This window comes from Rutidosis leptorrhynchoides, chromosome 8 (assembly GCF_046630445.1).
Source record: "Rutidosis leptorrhynchoides isolate AG116_Rl617_1_P2 chromosome 8, CSIRO_AGI_Rlap_v1, whole genome shotgun sequence".
Lineage (NCBI taxonomy): Eukaryota > Viridiplantae > Streptophyta > Magnoliopsida > Asterales > Asteraceae > Rutidosis > Rutidosis leptorrhynchoides.
In genome coordinates, this window is record NC_092340.1 from 95,407,578 (window position 1) to 95,429,031 (window position 21,454).

The 21,454-nt window shown below is 36.0% G+C and overlaps 1 protein-coding gene across 1 annotated transcript in view; it reads right to left on the reverse strand.

The window, feature by feature from the left end:
• Nucleotides 1–2,314: 2,314 nt before the first annotated feature.
• The window catches only part of LOC139863638 (chaperone protein ClpB3, chloroplastic-like), a 46,777-nt gene continuing 27,637 nt past the window's right edge, over nt 2,315–21,454 (reverse strand). Inside the window, exons 6-7 of the mRNA XM_071852250.1 lie at nt 9,545–9,856; nt 2,315–3,819 (exon numbers count right to left, since the gene is read on the reverse strand). Coding sequence (XP_071708351.1) covers nt 2,315–3,819; nt 9,545–9,856 — 1,817 coding nt within the window. The remainder of the gene's footprint in view (nt 3,820–9,544; nt 9,857–21,454) is intronic.

Here is a 21,454-nt window from a genome sequence, read left to right on the forward strand (position 1 = left end):
ACCCAACTTTATTCACATTCGTACTTTTTGTAATTAACCCGCCAATTTCTCGAGCCAACACACCTAAAAGATCATTGGTTTTGGACTTTTTTCAATCCCCTCACACCAATTCATTAACTAAGAACATTACCTTCTAATCAACCCTTTCTTCTGTAACATCCCTATTTTTTTTCTTCATCTGAGAAAAAAGAGCCTCGAGTAATTTAAAAAGGTTTGTAAATTGTAAATTTATGTTTGCATCTCATCTTTTTCAATATATTTTAATTTTATATTCATATACATGCATCATTGTTCATATAAAGGCATCATTGATCATACAACAACCTTAACTACCGTTTAAAGATCTTCCATCAATTGTTATTTTCTATTTCTTGTGTTTCAACTATTTGTTTCTGATTCCTGTTTTCATCTGAGATCGATTTACCGTTTACGTTTCACTATTATCTCTACCTCACACCTTGTAACCAATACTCTCACGCACACATGTAATCTTGACTACTTGTTGATTATCTTACTGCTTCTAATCTGTTTTCATACTGCATATTCATAATCATCATCATCTTCATACTACTGGACATTCATATAGATATACATACATGAAAACGAGGGTAGGGGCGTTGGTGGGAGCTTTTGAAACGGTCATCTCTCGTCAAGAAGATACTACGACGTATTCTGGTTGATGAGCTTCGTTTTCTCAGGAAGTTGACTTGTAATGTAAGTATATATATGAGGGTTCGATTTGTAACATGGGAGATTTTTAAGGTCGGTTTGGAATAGAAGAAAGGTTAATGGATTAATGAAAAGAACCAACAAAGTTTGTGTTTCGGCTTTTACATGATATAATCTTGATTACAACGATATATGTTTAGATTTCTAGCAAATTTAAGGCTTACATACAGGGGAAACCAGTCCCACACACAAAAAAACAAGAAAAAAAACTCTTTAATCCTGCAAATCGGACACCGAGCTGAAAATTATCACTGCAAGTGAATAAAAGCAACAATGACAGATGCATTCAGTTAACATATTATGTCCCTTCAATAACGTCTATAACAAGGTCAATATATAAAGAACAAGATCTTAGATGGCTATGGACGTGACAAAACATTAGCTCAAAACTGCGTCTTAGATCACATGGCAATGAATCATAATTTCGTGTCCTTCCCTCTTCATCCGAGTCATCCACCATTATGTAAGTATATGTACATTCATGAAGTTGCACTACTCCTTTTGTATAGATATAAATATATGTATTACGGAGTACTAATTAATATCAATAAAATTCCATTTTCTTAAAAAGTAACTTAGTTGAGCTTTTTTGCTACTGATGTATCATATATATACATGTTTATAATTAGTTTTCTCAAATGATTGATTTTTCATTTAAGTATATATGTTTAGTTTATGTTTATAATTGTAATTTTTTGGTACTGGTATTTCATTTAAGTATATATGGTTATATTGCAATGTTTTAGTACTGATGTATCATGTATATATTTTAATTTTATTGATGTATTATGTTTATAATTAGTTTTTTTAGATGATTGATCTTTTTTGATACTAATGTAATTAATTAGATTACCATTTCATAGTGTAAATTTTGCTAGAGATGTATCAATAAAATTGCCTTTTGATTTTGAATTTGTCAACTATTATTAACATGTTAAGATACTTCAATTTGTGAATGATTGTTTACTTGCATAGATTGAGAAATATGTGTTATATGATATTAGCAATGATGTAATTATGGATGAATTTTATCGTATGAAATCTCGTAAACAAAAGTTAAAACTTAATTTTAGTATTGATTGGATTGAATATATGATATTTTTGTAGAGGTGTTAATATTTGTGGAAATATTATCATTTTGTATGATAGGTTGTTGTAATGAAAATAGTAAAAAATATGAACAACCTTATATTTTACGAGTATTATCCATTTCCAGACCCGACCCGACAAGATTTAACCCGACCCGATTTAACCAAGACATTCAATATTTGTGCAAGTAAGTTATCGAATAAGTTTTTTGGGACCCCATTGGACTTTCATCCTAGAATCGCCACTGGCTATGATGCAATCAATTTCAGTAGATCATCATAGCTTCCGCATCAAAACAGTTAATAGATTGTTATGTAGTCAGCTTGAAACTTTGATCTGTTCTTGCTTAATAAATCAAAACAAAATATGTAACTATGATGATGGTAATATGTGATCAATATTTAAGAGTTATAATTTAAGTGTCACAAAATATGATATCATATTGGTAACTGTACAAAATATGAATTTTTTGCATGCTCTATGTGTGGTTTCATAACTACAAAGTTTGTGACAAGACTTGTTGACCCTCAGATGCATCACCAAATAACGAGTCTACTTTCTTAAAGACTAACTTTGGTTGCGGGAGCTGGCCATTTGAAAATACCGTGACTTCAGTGTCCACTAATATGGTGTCTTCATCCTCGAAATCTCCTCTTATTATACCCTTTGCAAGCTCATTTCCAACGTGTTGCTGAATCACCCGTTTCACCGGTCTTGCACCATAGTTTGGATCGTACTCAAGACTTCCTAGAACCTCAACTGCAGCTTCACTTACATTAATCTTTATCTTCCGATCTACTATCCTATCTTGTACATGTTCCAACTGTAATCGAACTATACTGTTAATTTGTGAGCGGTCAAGGGGCTGGAAAACTATATACTCGTCGACCCGGTTCATGAACTCGGGACGAAAGATTGACCTTGCTGCATCCATGACCTTTTGTTTTATGGTCTTGTAAGCTTGTTCTTTTGGCGCCGAGGAGTCTTTAGTGTCTAGTATGTCCTGCGAACCCACGTTTGAGGTCATGATGATGACCGTGTTGGTAAATCTGACTTTACGACCATGTGAGTCAGTCAACATTCCATTATCCAGGATTTGTAGAAAGAGATTAAACACGTCAGCATGAGCTTTTTCAATCTCATCAAACAGGATAACATCATACGGCCTCTTGCATATGGTCTCGGTCAACTGCCCTCCTTCCTCATACCCTACATATCCAGGTGGCGTCCCTATCAATCTAGAAACATTGTGCTTCTCCATATATTCACTCATGTCAATCCGTACAAGAGCTTCCTCGGTGTTGAACAAGCAATAAGCAAGTGCTTTTGCTAGTTCAGTTTTTCCAACCCCCGTAGGTCCCATAAACATTAAACTAGCTATTGGACGATGAGGATCGGATAGGTCGGCTCTGGACCTATGGATTGCATTGGCTACAGCCGTGACCGCTGAATCCTGACCCACTAACCGTTTATGCAGTTCGTCATCTATACTTAAAATCTTCTCCCTATCGGATTGTTTAAGCTTTGTAAGTGGAATGCCCGTCCGTTCACTTACTATCTCAGCTATGTCGTTACCTGTAACTTCTTTCCAAATCATCAGCTTCGCTGACCTCATACTACACTCCAACAATGCCTTTTTAGCAGTGTCAAGTTGACGTAGCAAATTCAAATTCCCGTTTTCTAGCTTAGCTAGACGGTTGTGATCATCCTCACGTTTAGCTTGCTCAATCTCCATATGGACTTGGTGAATCTGCACATAGAGAGCAGTTAGTCTCGATACATACAATGAAAAAAGATATGATAAAAGTAAGATATAATCAATGGTACTCACTTCTTCCCGCAAGAGCTCCAACTCCGCATTGAACCTATCTTTTGAAGATTTATCTGTATCATTGATAAGGAGTGACTCCCTCTCGCCCGATAGATCAATAGCTGAATGAATGATCTCACCAAAAGTTCCCATTTTCAGTTTCGCAGCTGCTTCATCCACCAAATCAATGGCTGAAATTACACCCACCCTTTATGAGATACTTAGAATGATACGTATGTTGTATCGGCTATTGATAACATTGGGGTTATCTTTGAACTTGTAGTTGTTAATGTATGTAGGCTTCGACAGAGGCTTACTTGGTGGTTAAGTTAGGGTTTGGCCAACCCTAATTTAAATGGGCCGGGCTTAGGTTAATTAGACTAGGGTTTGTCTTAATCCTTGTCTATAAATACTCTCTCATATGTACATGCTTTGTATCACCTCCAAATTAATAATAATACTCTCTAGTTCCAAAGTGGATGTAGGTTTCACCTAGAAACCGAACCACTATAATTCTCGTATTGTTTTTTATTTTGTGTTTATTATTCGGCTTGCTTATTTGTGATTGTTAATCGATTAGGGTTTCTACTTTGATAAAAGGCAGATTCTAGCCTTAACAACTGGTATCTAAAGCTCAGATTTAACCCTAGCCGTCACCAACAGCTGCTGTAGTTGCAATCAAGGTGCAGCCGCCTCTTTTTTCTCTGATTGCAGGTCTGATCGCAGCTGATCCAGGTCTGATCACAGCTGATTACAGGCCTGATCTAGGTCTAATCCAGGTTTAATTCTAGCCTTCTGCTGGATCAACCCTAGCCGCCGCCAAAATATCTATTGCTGCTGGTGGTTTTTTTCGTTTTTAATCCAGATAACAGGATCTAACAGCTGTTGCTGTTACAAAGATCATCACAGCTGCTATTCCTTAGATCTAAGCTAGATCAATGGCTGAAGAAGGGAGGATCAAAATCGACAAGTTTGATGGGCAAGATTTTGGGTGGTGGAAGATGCAGGTTGAAGATTTGTTACGTCAGAAGGATCTGATTGATGCCTTGAATGAGAATAAACCAGAAGGAATAAAAGACGACGAGTGGAAAACACTTGACAGGAAAGCCCTAGCAGTTGTCAGACTCACGTTGACAAAAAGTGTTGCCTTTAACATTGTGAACGAAACCACGACACATGGTTTGATGAAGACCTTAGCAAATATGTATGAGAAGCCGTCTGCTTCTAACAAGGTGTTTTTGATCAGACAGTTGGTAAACACCGAGTTGAAAGAATGTGCTTCAGTAACAAATCATGTTAATAACTTCAACAATATTATCTCTCAGTTACTGTCAGTTGATATCAAGTTCGATGACGAAGTCAAAGCTCTTCTATTATTATCTTCGTTACCTAAAAGCTGGTCAGGTTCAGTCACAACTATCAGTGGATCCACAGAGTCCTCAAAGCTAAAGTTTGAGAGCATTCGTGATTTTATTCTTGGGGAAGATATAAGAAGAAAGAGCTCAGGAGAACCATCAGGAAACTTGCTGAGCACAGAAGAGAGGGGTAGGAGAAAAGGCAGAAGTAACACCACCAGGGGCAGGTCAAAGTCAAGAAGGAGGAGTGTGTCGAGAACGAGAAATGATATTAAATGTTGAAATTGTCAGGAGACTAGGCACTTCCGAAACCAGTGCACTAAGCCAGTAACATCATCAAAGCCAAAGGAAATTAATGTTGCGGTTGCAACAGATGATTATGATAACGTCCTTGTTTGCTGCATTGAGAATACAATTGATGCGTGGGTTATGGATTCAGGAGCATCGTTTCATTCTACTCCAAGTCCACATTTGATGAAGAATCTACGAACAGGTAATCTTGGTAAAGTTTGCTTGGCTAATGATCATTGTCTTGACATTACAGGGATTGGAGACTTAGAGCTGAAGACCTCTTTGGGTACTAATTGGACCTTGGAAAATGTCCGAGTTATTCCTGGCCTAAAGAAGAAACTAATCTCTGTTGGACAGCTTAATGATCAAGGATATAGTGTGCTATTTGGTGAAGGTCAGTGGAAATTAATAAAGGGGAACTTAGTAATAGCCAAGGGTAAGAAGAGAGGCACTTTTTATATGGTAGAAGTTCCAGCTAACGAAGTAAATACAGTTTCCAATGATCGTAGCTTAACCAGTCAGTGGCACCAACGTTTAGGTCACATGAGTGACAAAGGAATGAAAATGCTAGTGTCTAATGGTAAAATTCCTGGTCTGAAGAGAGTTGAATCGGACTTTTGCGAGTCATGTGTTCTAGGAAAGAAGAAGAAGGTCACCTTTGCAAAAGCAGGTAGAACATTAAAGGCTCAGAAGTTGGAGCTAGTACACACGGATGTGTTCGGGCCTACTCCTGTTTCTTCATTGGGAGGAGCACGCTATTATGTTACTTTCATCGATGATTCAACACGCAAGGTATGGGTTTACTTTCTTAAAAATAAATCTGATGTATTTGAAGCTTTTAAGAAATGAAAATCTGCTGTTGAATTATCTTGTGATTTGAAGGTAAAATGCTTAAAGTCAGATAATGGAGGAGAATACATCAACACCGAATTCATTAACTATTGTGCTGATTATGGCATTCAAATGATCAAGACGGTTCCAGGTACTCCACAACAAAACGGAGTTGCAGAAAGAATGAATCGTACTTTAAATGAGAGAGCACGTAGCATGAGACTTAATTGTGGGCTACCAAAGACTCTATGGGCTGATGTAGTAAGCACTGCTGCTTATTTGATCAACCATTCTCCATCAGCTCCGCTTGATTTCAAAATACCCGAAGAAGAATGGAGAGGTAAAGCAATCAGTTATGAGCATCTAAAAATCTTTTGTGCAGTGCATGTGATATTAATAAAGATGGTGACAAACTAGATGCAAAAGCAAAGAAGTACGTGTTCATTGGTTATGGGGGAGATGACATGGGTTACATGTTATGGGATAACAAGGGAAAACATGTTATCAGAAGTAAACATGCCACCTTCAATGAAGCAGAATTGTACAAGGATTTCAACTCAACACCAAAAGAAAAAGAATCAGTTAAATTTGAGGTTGACACAGAGACAACAAGAGAGGATGAAAGGGAAACTCCAGAGTATGAAACTGAAGTTCCAGTGGGAGTTCCTAACAGTGAAAGCTCGGAATCTGATCACGAGCAGACTTCTGAAAGTGGGAGCTCGGATTCTGATGATGAGCAGCCCCGACCACAACCTGACCAGTCCAATTGGGTCAGGAGATCTACACGAGTCACAAGACAGCCAGAGAGGTTTAGTCCAACAGTTAACTATCTTCTTTTGATAGAAAATGGAGAACCAGAAAGTTATTCTGAGGCAATGAAGGTGAAAGATTCGTTCCAGTAGGAGCAGGCTATGAAAAGCGAGATGGAATCTTTATTGAAAAATCAAACTTGGAGGTTGACCAAGTTACCACCAGGAAAAAGAGTCTTACAGAATAAATGGGTTTTCAGAGTCAAAGATGAAGCAGATGGTTCTAAACGATACAAAGCAAGATTAGTTGTCAAAGGATTTCAACAAAAGAAAGGAGTCGACTATGCTGAAATCTTTTCTCCAGTAGTGAAGATGACGACTATCAGATTAGTTCCAAGTATGGTGGCAACCGAGAAGTTACACTTAGAACAGTTGGATGTTAAAACAACCTTTCTGCATGGCAACATTGAAGAAGACATTTATATGTCTCAACTAGAGGGGTTTTGTGTAAAAGGAAAGGAGAATCTTGTGTGTAATCAAAAGAGAAGCTTGTATGGTTTGAAACAAGCTCCCGGACAGTGGTACTTGAAATTTGATAATTTCATGGAGAAGACAGGATTCGTGAGAAGTTCTACAGATCATTGATGTTATTTGAAGAAGTTCAAGAGCTCCTATATTATATTGCTTCTTTATGTCGATGATATGTTAATTGCAGGTTCTGATATGGTTGAAATACGCAATTTGAAGAAGCAATTATCTAGAGAATTTGAAATGAAGGATCTCGGGCCAGCTAAGCAGATTCTCGGTATGAGTATATGCAGGAATAAAGATGGGTCAGTTTCTTTATCTCAAGAAAAGTATATTCACAAGGTTCTTGAAAAGTTCAGAATGAATGGTGAGTCTACAAAGCCAAGAAACACACCGTTGGGAAGTCATCTAAAGCTTTCTAAACATCAGTCTCCTAAAACTGAAGTAGAAAAAGCAGAAATGGCTAAGGTTCCTTATTCATCCGCCGTGGGTAGTCTAATGTATGCTATGGTGTGTACAAGACCTGATATAGCACATGCAGTTGGGATGGTTAGTCGCTTTATGTCAAGTCCGGGGAAAGAACATTGGGAAGCAGTGAAGTGGATACTGCGGTATTTAAAGGGTACTCCCAAAGTTGGGTTATGTTTCAAGGGCAGAGATACTACTCTTATGGGTTATTCTGATGCAGATCTGGGTAGATGCAATAATACCTTCAAAAGCACCACCGGGTATGTATTCACTATAGGAGGAACATCAGTGAGTTGGATGTCTAGGCTTCAAAAGAGCGTGGCTCTATCTACTACTGAAGCAGAATACATGGCCTTGACTGAAGCCAGTAAAGAACTAGTGTGGTTGAAAACATTCATGAAAGAACTGGGTAGCAAACCGACAGAATTTGTCTTATATTGTGATAATGAGAGCGCAATCAAGTTAGAAAAGAATCCAGTCTATCATGCTAAGACGAAGCACATTGGCATGAAGTATCACTTTATCAGAGAACGGATAAGTAATGGAACATTTAATCTGGAGAGCATTCCAGGTTCAAAGAATCCAGCAGATATGTTCACCAAACCAGTAACGCTGGATAAGTTGAAGCTGTGCATAGCTTCAACTGGCCTTCAGGAACATTGAAGAGAAGGCAGGAACTAGAGAGAGAAGAGATGAGCTGAGTCTTGCAAAGCAGAAGTACAAGAGTGCAGATCGATGTTGTTCGAAGCCTCCAAGTGGGAGATTGTTAATGTATGTAGGCTTCGGCAGAGGCTTACTTGGTGGTTAAGTTAGGGTTTGGCCAACCCTAATTTAAATGGGCCGGGCTTAGGTTAATTAGACAAGGGTTTGTCTTAATCCTTGTCTATAAATACTCTCTCATATGTACATGCTTTGTATCACCTCCAAATTAATAATAATACTCTCTAGTTCCAAAGTGGATGTAGGTTTCACCTAGAAACCGAACCACTATAATCCTCGTGTTGTTTTTTATTCTGTGTTTATTATTCGGCTTGCTTGTTTGTGATTGTTAATCGATTAGGGTTTCTACTTTGATAAAAGGCAGATTCTAGCCTTAACAGTAGTAAGGTTGTAAAAGTTGCTAGTCTGCCACGACCTAGTAGGGACTAATTGGCCAAGTTGGGAACTAGCCGGAGGGACATTGACCAATTTTCGATTGAATAACTACTATTAAATCCAACTTTTGACCAAATTTTAGTGATTTTGACCGAATAACTACACCTAATAAATCTAAACAACTTTGGCAGATTTTGACCCATTGACCGACGACTTAAACATAGTCAGGTTGGACTAATTATAACTCTCGACTAGTCACCTAAGGGCTTCTGGCCCATGCGGTATCAAGGAGGCTCATGAACCTTGAGGTTATGAGTTCGAGTCCCATCGTTATATTGATTGCTATATTGAGGTTGTGTAATGTCTTGCGTTCGAACCTCATGGGGTTTTCCCAGTTGTCCACATTACCTTCAAGGGTGCGGGTCCCGTGGTTTCCTCCCTCCCGACACGTGGCATGGATATGATCAGGTGGCTCTACTTCTGGTGAGCCCAGTCACTGACTCCCTAACCACTTTTCAATAAAATAAAATAAAAAAACTCGACTAGTCGGGGACTAATCTGCCGACTTTTACAACCCTGACTTGTAGTAAATGGAATACCTTTATCTGGTAAAAAACGTTCACTAATGTAGCGATCTGAAAGAATTGCAGCTCCAACAAGTGCACTATCAGAAATTCGAACTCCATGAAACAGTTCAAGTCCATCACACAGTCCACGAGGTATCACAACCGTCTCTTCTACGGTAGGTTGTTCAACTTTAACTTGTTGAAAGCGACGCTCCAATGCACGATCCATTTCAATATATTTATGGTACTCATCCCACGTTGTTGCACCAATGCATCGCAACTCTCCACGACCAAGCATCGGCTTCAAGAGATTGCCAGCATCCATTGCACAATTGTTGGTAGCTCCTGCAAACACAAGTCAGCGCTCATGATACATTGGAACACCCTTGATATATTTTTTTTTAAATACAGCGGAAGACCTGGTTATTTATATATATATATATATATATATATATATATATATATATATATATATATATATATATATATATATATATATATATATATATATATATATATATATATATATATATATATATATATATATATATATTATATAAACTCTACTTGATTATAATATACACGTTAATATTTAAAAGTCTGGGTGTTATATTAAATATTACAATAACTTTTAATATAAAGGACACGACATCAGAGTTTTTGGCTTTGTCAAACATATCTTCCAGCATCCCATCTTCACCCTGATAACTAGCATACGACAAATCCATAACCTGCAGGAAAGATGTGGGGGATTAGCACGAAGCTAAGTGAATGCAACTAACTACAGGCATAGCATACAGAAGTGTTATACTAATCATGCCACAAAATCTAACACACAAACATCACCCAAGTGCCGCGGCTCGGCCAAACCATTAACCACAAGCTGATCGGACTGGGGCTTACCAGAAGTTCCTCCACCACCGTATGTATATATATAATCCACACGTGACGGACGCGTCATTCACATATATATACACCACGATTGTCTAGGCCACCACATGAGGAACCCAACCCGCAGGTTGATCTCTCCTACCGAGGCCACCACACAATAGGGACGCACTGGGCTCCAGCAGACAAGCATCAACCAACATACAGTCATCACATCATTCTAACTAACTGTATCAGTAACTATAACTAACAAGCATGGCAATCATAATATAACATGCTACTCTATACTATATACTCCAGTTAGTCCCACTCACCGATACCGGCAGCACTCGGTAGTCTAATGTCACAGAGTCTTCTCCTCATCCATATCACCTGGTTACAAATACTGATTAAGTTAGTAATCGTATTCCAATACTAACTATATCACAATAACAGTATATATAAACTAACACTTAAGCACTTAACGATAAATCTGTCAATCGTACAAGTAACACTCTCACTCGCACATTTGAGAACACTCAACCGTGCGGTTGACAACTTACTCGTACGTTTGGTCTATGACTGAACGCCCATCAATGAATCCAATGATCCGTACGGTTCACCACATGAGTGACAAGTGACTCGTACGAGTCACATCTCAACTGTACATATTACCTTAACCAAAACAATAGTTCTCCATAACCACTCACTCGCACGGTTCATAACACGGTTGACCCCCCAACCGTACGAGTGAAGGCTCACTCGTGCAAGTGATGAAGAACAGTAATAGCAGCTGTTTAAACGGGTTTCAACTCAAAATGTACAACATAAATATCAATTCATACAGTAAGTTATCACATAACATCATATATTCACTATATGATAAGCCTACATCATAAACTCAATCAATAACTACACTAAACGACTACAAAACAAGACATACACTTAAAAACCCCTACTTCTGACCAAAATACAGTTTGATCTAGCTTCTTAAAACCTTATCATTGGATATTAAACTTCAAGACGATTCCAAAAATAGTTTATTCATCGAAAACGGAGTTACAGTTTGAAAGTTACAGCCTTTTCAAGTTTACCAAAAACTGACCAGTGCTCACTCGCTCGGACGAGACCTCACTCGTGCGAGTGAGTCCTCAACCACGTGGTTGAGCCTTAAACGCGTGGTCACTCGTACGAGTGACCTGTCAGAAGTGTAGGAGCTGTTAGAACATTCCAACTCGCTGATTTTTGTCATTTTTTCCCAAAAACTCGATTTTTGCAAGATCTAACACCAAAACCACTTCCAAAACATCATATAAACTATATAAAACATATTTCTAACAACAATTGAGCATAAGAAACACTTAAGATCAAGAATCAAGCACCAAATTCATAATTTTACTCAAGAACATAAAAACCCATTTAACCAAGGATTCAAGCAATGATTCAAGCAAACAAACCTAGTTAGATGATCACAAGGATGCTAGAAATCAGTCCCTCAAGCTTCTTAATCCAATCTATAACTTGAGTCAATTAGGGTTTTGTGATGAAGGAAGTTAGGTACGGGCTTCTTAACAAATTTGGGGAAAATGGACAAGAATTGTCCAGACCATGGCTATATGTGAGTTTAAAACCCATACCCCATATCACACGGGTATTTATCAGTTAACTGAATTCTTTCGTATGTCATTTGGTGACCCAAACGAAGTCCAATTTAAATAAACAAACATGTTCTGTGACCCTTGTCACAAACTGGTCCTATCCACAACATTAAATAATAATAAATATAAAATTAAAATAAAGACATATAATAACACCACACAACCTGAGGGCAAAATAGTAATCTAACAGCTAGGCCCGCTTCAAGGGTGTTACAAATCTACCCCCTTAAAGAGATTCCGTCCTCAGAATCTGCTAAGTCATAGCCAACCATCAATTGTTTAACAAGGGCCGTGCATGTCATCTTTTATCCTAGCGCTAAGCTAAGAGGATAACGATCAAACAATTCAACACTAGGTGCAATCAACATTCATTCAAATACAAGACAACCCAAAAGTATTATATAGACCCATCCTCAACTTAATTGACTTCCACAAAAAGTTTCACGTCAAACTGTCACTACACCCCACTTTCTGAAGATACCAACGATTATACACTGTCAATTTCATCGAATCAGACTGATCCATCAAATTTCGAGATCACCCATAAAGTAAATCCATCAAATCTCCCATTCAGTTTATTCTAAGTCATCTGTTTATTGTCAACGTGTCACATGAAGACACAACTCAGTTAAGCCCACAATTCTACATCACTAAATCCATAAAGGTCTTGGGTATTACAAACCACCACAACTGGCCATAACGTGACCTAAGTCAAAACATGTCCTACAGTCATACGCCTTACAAAGCTCTGTCCATTCTCGTAGGTCAAAAGCTAACTTATCGGTCTAAAGCCAAACACACCATCTGCTAATCTACTACCCAAGGATCAAGACCCGCTATGTGCCGATATGCAAACTTACTTACTTACACTACACGATATCCGAATCGTTCTTCAAATTATGTTCTAGAAAACAGTCTTTACCACGAGCTAAAGAAATTCAATGTTGACAACCTGCCGCTATCTAATAACTGAACAAGTCTAATTTCGTCTGAATTCCAACTTGATCTATCATTAATCTTACAAAATACCACGATAATTCTATCTCATATCTAGGTTTTACACACTAACTCTCGAGTCACTACTAATGACCCACTACATGATATTTGTCAATCATGATTTGAGGTTATCCCCGAATCACCTTCATCGAATTTCCTAAATCAACTCACTCTAAGACACTGAATAATGGCTATCATTTACCTTAGAATACACAAACTTAGCTAATATCATCACTACAACATAGCCAAATCAACTCGGATTACACTAAATTACTTAAACACCGTAATTTAATACCTGTTTCAATCCCAATATTCAAGAATTTCGTTGAAATTCGCTTATCTGGTTCAATATTCACCCAATTATTCAACGACTGAATCATGATTCTAGTCAACTCAATCATAATAGAAATGATTACTAACCCAATTTCAAATCAATTCAATCATTACATCACAAATCTTGAGTAAAGAATAATCGTCCACACATTCTAAAATTAATTATCCATGTATTAATTTCCTCAAGTAACATCAATACACATGCCCAACACTGCTACAGTTACATCAGAAAGATCTTCACTTGGTTAAAGTGCTACCAGAACACGCAATTAAATACCTAGTTCAAATTCGATATTTAAGGATTTCGTCATAAATCACTTATCTAGGTTGATACTTACCCAAAATTCATCACTTAAAGCATGGTTTCATTCATACCACCATTAGAAGAAACACTTACAAACGCAATATTAATCCAACATTAATCCTTCGAACATCGATTTCAAGTCAACGGTATTCACTAACACAAGCAATAAACATCCATCTAACAATTAAGTCCGTCAAATGACATTAATACACGTGTTGGACACCTAAAACTATCTCTGTATCATCTTAATTTTGCTTAGAACCTCATCAGAACTCAAAACTAAAGCTTATTCGATAATCAATAACCTAGGTCCAGACATTGTTCAACTAACATTACTATGTAGGAAAAGTCTACTCTCGGCCAACATTTAATCGAAAATCACATTCATCTTCAAACAACACCCGATCTAACACTCGTTACATCTCTTCCGACTCTCGAAACTACTGTATGATTTACTACAATGTATTTCCGGTGGCCAAACGTAATACATCATTCTAAATCATACTTTCATTTCGAGTATTTCGGAATAAGATCTTTATCGAGCTCATCAATACAACACAATATATCTTCTCAAGTCACTGGTAGTTATAAATCTCCACTATATCCCAAACCAATAGATTTTACAATCTAAGACTATCAAAACCGCAAAAGTCTTGAAAGAAAACACCTAACTCGGTTCTAGTTCGATCTTAATTCTACTAGGTCCTCTTTAGTAATCACATTAGTAACTCTGATCCAACATCATACCTACTTACTTTGTCTTATTTGCAAATACTATTATTGTCCATCCTCGACCTTAAATTCAAATCTTCAAAAGACAAAATATTCACAACGGTCACTATCGAACTACCAGATCAATGATTCTATCTTAACAGTAATATGATCAATGTTCTAATCACGTCTCCCGACCTAGTCAAGATTCATCATAATTCAGCTTGAACTGAATTTCTATTCCCGTTAAGGTCTTCTCTACTTCCAAGAAAGTCACTAAACGAACGTCTCACATACTGACATCTAATAAGTCATATCAATTCACAAAAAAATCAACAACTTCTCAGGACAACTCTAGAGGTCCTACTTAGCTAGTCAAATCCTGCAACAGTACATCCAGGCTAGTAATAATCCTCACATAACCACAAAACATAATTTTCCTATCTTCAGTCAAGACTACATGGAAAGCTCCTTTCAAACATACGTCTTGAAGGTCACCACCAACTCACATGAGTCTAAGGTAGGAAAAGTGAATCCTCAAGGTCTTACTACGATCACAAACATCTAAACCAAAAGTCTACATCATACATGACATGCAAACCACATACATACGACATTAACAAACAGGGTCTGGGTCCTCTTATTAGAAGACAAGAAAACTACTACTCTATCCCAATCCTTACGAGCCACTATGTGTGTCCTGTCAATCCATGGAAAGGAATTATATTTCACCTAAGTCCAACAAAACTAGTCCCGTCATTTACTGGTTCAGTCACGGTCGACAAACATGAAATCTACACTTCACATAGTTACACAATAGGTTTCGGGACCTTCACCAATCATCAAGGGGTCACTACCCTAATCAGTCTCTATGGGTCACTACACGTGTCCCAACAGTCAATGGTAAAGATATGATTTCTTATTCATCTAGGTTAATACTACAAATTATTCACCTCACTTCTTTCAGTCTAGGCCAACAATAGTCTCACGTATAGTATAACAGGCCATATAACAACAATTCACAAAAGCATGACACAATATTCCAAAGGTCATGTCTATAAAGTCTTATAGAATATGGCAGTCAGTCTAAGGGAATACAATCCCGATAGTGGTAGGATAGCTCCAGACACAATCGTCATAAATGTGTCCGTCAACTGTCATCTACTTCTATCTTACAAGTATAATCAATCAATCGCAACTTGAGACACTAATCGTCACAGATTATCATTACAACAAACACCAAATTCGACAAAGACATGAACACAATCTACTAGTACAATAATAACAATTACAGCAATGTAACAAGAATGTACCTTTATGAACAAGAAGACATCTTTTGTATCTATCAACACCTCGATCGCACCCGCACCCTTAACCCTCGTCAACTCTGCAACTGAATCCTCATCATTGAAGCCATGTCAACTAATACTCATCAAGTCCTTCATCCAAATCGGCATTAAACGCATCCACCGAAGTTCTGTCAGTACTGAGGGTCAACGGGGTACCAGCAGGGTGGAATCGATCTTTATACCTGTCTTAACACAACATCTCACACACAAAAGCTTAGTAGATATTCTGTTAGTTTTCGCCAACTAACTAGTCAATACCTACTTCACTCACTTAACCCACCCCCATGATATGTTTGACTCGACACACGGTTTGGGAACATGTCATTTTCGTGCACATGCTGTTAAACCTACGCTCTGATACCAACTTGGAACACCCCTGATATATTTTTTTAAATACAGCGGAAGATCTGGTTATTATATATATTATATAAAATCCACTTGATTATAATGTACACGTTAATATTTAAAAGTCTGGGTGTTATATTAAATATTACAATAACTTTTAATATAAAGGACACGACATCAGAGTTTTCGTCTTTGTCAAACATATCTTCCAGCATCCCATCTTCACCCTCATAACTAGCATACGACAAATCCATAACCTGCAGGGAAAATGTGGGGGATTAGCACGAAGTTAAGTGAGTGCAACTAACTACAGGCATAGCATACAGAAGTGTTATACTAATCATGTCACAAAATCTAACACACAAACATCACCCAAGTGCCATCTACAGAGACTCTGGTGGCTCGGCCAAACCATTAACCACCAGCTGATCGGACTGGGGCTTACCAGAAGTTCCTCCACCACCGTATGTATATATATAATCTACACGCGATAGATGCATCATTCACATATATATACACCACGATTTTCTAGGCCACCACATAGGTTGATCTCTCTTACCGAGACCACCACACAATAGGGATGCACTGGTCTCCAGCAGACAAGCATCAACCAACATGCAGTCATCACATCATTCTAACTAACTGTATCAGTAAGTATAACTAACAAGCATGGAAATCATAATATAACATACTACTCTATACTATATACTCCAGTTAGTCCCACTCACCGATACCGGCAGCATCGGTAGTCTGATGTCACCGAGTCTTCTCCTCGTCCATATCACCTGGTTACAAATACTGAATAAGTTAGTAATCGTATTCCAATACTAACTATATCACAATAACAGTATATATAAACTAACACTTAAGCACTTAACGATAAATCTGTCAACTGTACAAGTAACACTCTCACTCGCACGTTTGAGAACACTCAACCATGTGGTTGACAACTTACTCGTACGTTTGGTCTATGACTGAACGCCCATCAATGAATCCAATGATCCGTACGGTTCACCACACGAGTGACAAGTGACTCGTACGAGTCACATCTCAACCGTACGTATTACCTTAACTAAAACAATAGTTCTCCATAACCACTCACTTGCACAGTTCATAACACGGTTGACCCCCCAACCGTACGAGTGAAGGCTCACTCGTGCGAGTGATGAAGAACAGTAACAGCAGCTGTTTAAATGGGTTTCAACTCAAAATGTACAACATAAACATCAATTCATACAGTAAGTTATCACATAACATCATATATTCACTATATGATTGTAGTGACCGGGAAATTTTTGACTAATTTTAAACCAAACTCTCGATACGATTTAATATTCTTGACACGATAAGCAAAGTCTGTAATGTTGAGTCTCAAAATTTTTGAACTGTTTACATGAATGCATTTAACCTTTGACCATTCCCGACGATTCACGAACCATTATTTGTAAATAAATATGTATACATACAAATATAAATATAAATTGTTATAATATTATTATTACTAATATTATTATTATCATTAATAACATTAATCTTATTATAATTAGTATTATCATTAATGATATTATTGTTATCAATTTTCTAGTTATTATTATCGTTATTATTACATATTATTATTATTATCATAATAATAATAATACAATTTATTAATATTATCATTAATAATAACATTTCTAACATTTTTATTAATAATTATGATTATCATTGTGGTTAAGATTTTTATTAATTATTATTAATATATAATAATAATTATTAGTATTATCTTGATATTATTATTAATATTATTATTATTACTATTATTATTATTATTAAATTATTAACAGTATATTATGTATAAACTAGTAGTAATACAAATATATAAATACAGATACATATATACAGATATATATACTGGCATATACAGATATATTATATGAATCGGTATTATTGTATTAATAATATAATTATCAATTTAGATTAAATAAATAAGAATTACAATATCAACTACAATTACAGAATCAAAATCTGTTTCATATCTACATCTAATTGTATATGATCTTTGTTCCTGTCTGATCGAATCTTCTATCACCTTCATTTAATCGTACAACATCAATTGAATGTAAACAATCTGAATATATTTTATTCTTCTTCTCCTGACACAAAATGATTCTCTGTCGACCACCTTCTTCACTGCAAAACAATCAAGATCAAAATTGTTAGCTGTCAATAACAGTTAAAGCGTACGAATCCGTTGGCCATCACGTTCTACTTTCTATTTTTCTTCTTATTGATTCTTCTAGTCGACTGCTTCCAAGCTAGATAACAAAATCTGTTAGAAATAAATATCAAACGAGTGTACAAATTTGTTACATGTCTCTATCTGCTTTGTTTTTCTTTCCTGACTTCTTCTGCTGGAATATTATATCGACACACTCTTGAATATAAAACGATCGATCGTACCTTCGGGTTGGAGGACAATCATTAAAATGCACAATATATATATATATATATATATATATATATATATATATATATATATATATATATATATATATATATATATATATATATATATCCACTATTGAAATTGTAAAAATAAGAGGGAAATATTAATATACACATACAATAGGCATATATTACTTACACATATATTACTTACACATACCTCGGGTATCACCAAGTGCACCATTTCATTTCACCACCTTCGTTAAACCCATAACTATTTAAATTCGGTCTTTGCAACCATAACCGCCACCTTAAACAACCATTTAACCCACAACCATTATCACTTTGAAATCCACCACCACGTTACTATTTGTGAACGAATCTTTTGCTAATGTTTTACAACCACCCCATTCGATGTACATAATTACATACTGCTGCACCCTTGCTCCTGATTGGTTTTGTGTTTGAAACAATAATAATGTTAGAGGAGGAGTAGAATGATAAAGGATGATATAGAATGATGTTTATAGACACAGAAGAGATGGAATTGCGTTTTGTAGTCTATAAATCACGAGTTATTTAAGAAAGATGTTGCGTATATTTCTTGTTATTGATGGTCGACACTTATTCAAGTACCCTCCCCACTTAAGTAAGTAATGATATAGTATTGTTGCTATTATAACCATCCACGTTCTTTTCCTGTCTGCTCCCTTTTGTTCGAACCCCACCCACTTACTTGGGTTTTGTCAACATGGAAATATATAAAGAACATAACCTGTGCGTTATTACTTATGAGTACAATTAGATCAAGTTGGAAATTGGTGGCCGGCATTTATCAAGTCTTGGTACCCCACAAATATTACAAGCGTCAAGCCACAAATCGATGTGCCATGGTTGCTACTTTATTGTTGGTTGGCAATTATGACTCTTCCTCTACTTGAAACCCCACGTCACTTTTGTGATGTTTGAAACCAATATAAAATTGCATGAGAAGAAGCCACTTGCATTTTCCTGTTGAATTCCTTTTTCTTTCGAACCCCACTGATATGTCACGCTGTATCCATGAGAACATCTTTTAAATAATGGGATCCAACTTGATTCAATAAAGGCTATATGATGATGGAGGACCAAGAGTTGTATGTGTTGTTTTTCCACCGAAGCTGTATGGGATATATTTTTTTTTGCTACGTACTGATTTGGATCCCAATAACCCACAAACAATTTCTTTTTCTATCTCCTTTGGCTGACAAAATGAGTGGGTTCTAGTTTTATAGGTTTTCTTTCCTTCTTTTGCCGTTCAAAATCATGAGGCAAAGGGTATTCAAATACCTTTTCATTTGATCACATTGAAGCTACAGCCTTTTTCTTTTGTGTTGTTGCTGTCGAGGGAAACAAATGGAAAGAAGATATTATGGTATTAGCATTGGTAAAACAATAATAAAATATGGTTGTACTTGGTAGCATGCATGGTCACATTTCTATCCCTCTATCACACGTTTCATTTTAAATTCGCTAAAAGCATCTAGTAGCAGTGTGCAAGAGTTTGGTCACAGTTAAAGCTTTATTAAATTGGATATTGAATATTAAAGTATATGGCTTTATCAATCTCCAAGAAAAAGATTTCAAGGGAAACTAGTATGGCCAACCAATAAAATATAATGATGTTGGGATATGTTTTTATATATGATGATGATACGAAGTGGAATGGAGATGGGGCCGATCACTGTTTCGGTTGGTGAGGTTCTTTTAAATTTTGGTCGAGCTATACTAAGAATCCCACAAGTATTAGACTAAACTAATTATTCTTGGGCCATAATTTGATCATCATAAAGAATTGGGCCGAGGTCCATCTTAATTTTCCCGTTGGGCCGAGATTCAACCAAGTTGTTGGGCTGTGACTCAATATGCAAGCAGGCTGCGGCTATCGGGTTAAATAGAAATAAGGTAGGAGTTAAATTAGAAAAACAGAAGGTGGTTGGACGGTTTGGGATGTTGTCAAGTAATGAGAGGTCACAAGTTCGAGTCCTGCACGGTACATTTGTTTTTTTTGAAAAGCTTGGAGGGTAGTTTTCAATACTAAATCATTATTATTATTATTATTATTGTTATTATTAATATGTATTATAATTATTACTATTATTATTAGTTATCATTTATTATTATTACTATGATTATTATGTTTATTGTTATTATAAATTATTGTTATTATTGTTGAAAGTATCATTATTAAAATTTTCATAATACAAGTATTATTAAAACTACCATCATTTTTTTTTTCCTTTTATTATTATACCTAATTCTAAAATATCTTAAATTAAAATATTGACATTGATAACTGATCTTTTAAAAATAATATTAAGTTTTATTACATTATATAATATTATTTTAACACTTATTTTAAATGACACATAATATATATATCCTAAAATAGAGTGCCTTAATAAAGAAGATGATATTTAAACCTTAATTATATACCTAAAATATATAAAATAGTTATAATTAATAATATAGCATATGAACTATTAATAAAACAAGAATAATAATAAAATTTAACTTGATCGATTACGGTTATATGTTTTAATATATATCTATACAAATGGTATAGGTTCGTGAATCCAAGGCCAACCCTGCATTGTTCAATATAGTCATATGTATTTTTACTACAAAATACAGTAGGTGAGTTCATTTGATTCCCTTTTACTCTTTATATTTTTGGGACTGAGAATACATGCACTGTTTTTACAACTGCTTTATTAAATGCTTTTGAAATATATTTTGAACTGCAAATGCATGAAATGCCTTTATAAATGTTTGACTAGATAGACACAAACAAAACATTCCTCGAATGAATTATGTGGACGTGATAATTGCCACCATTGAATTATGTGGACGTGATAATTGCCACAATTGACATGAATATTTTTCCCCTGATTATTATTGCTTGGTAACCTAAGAA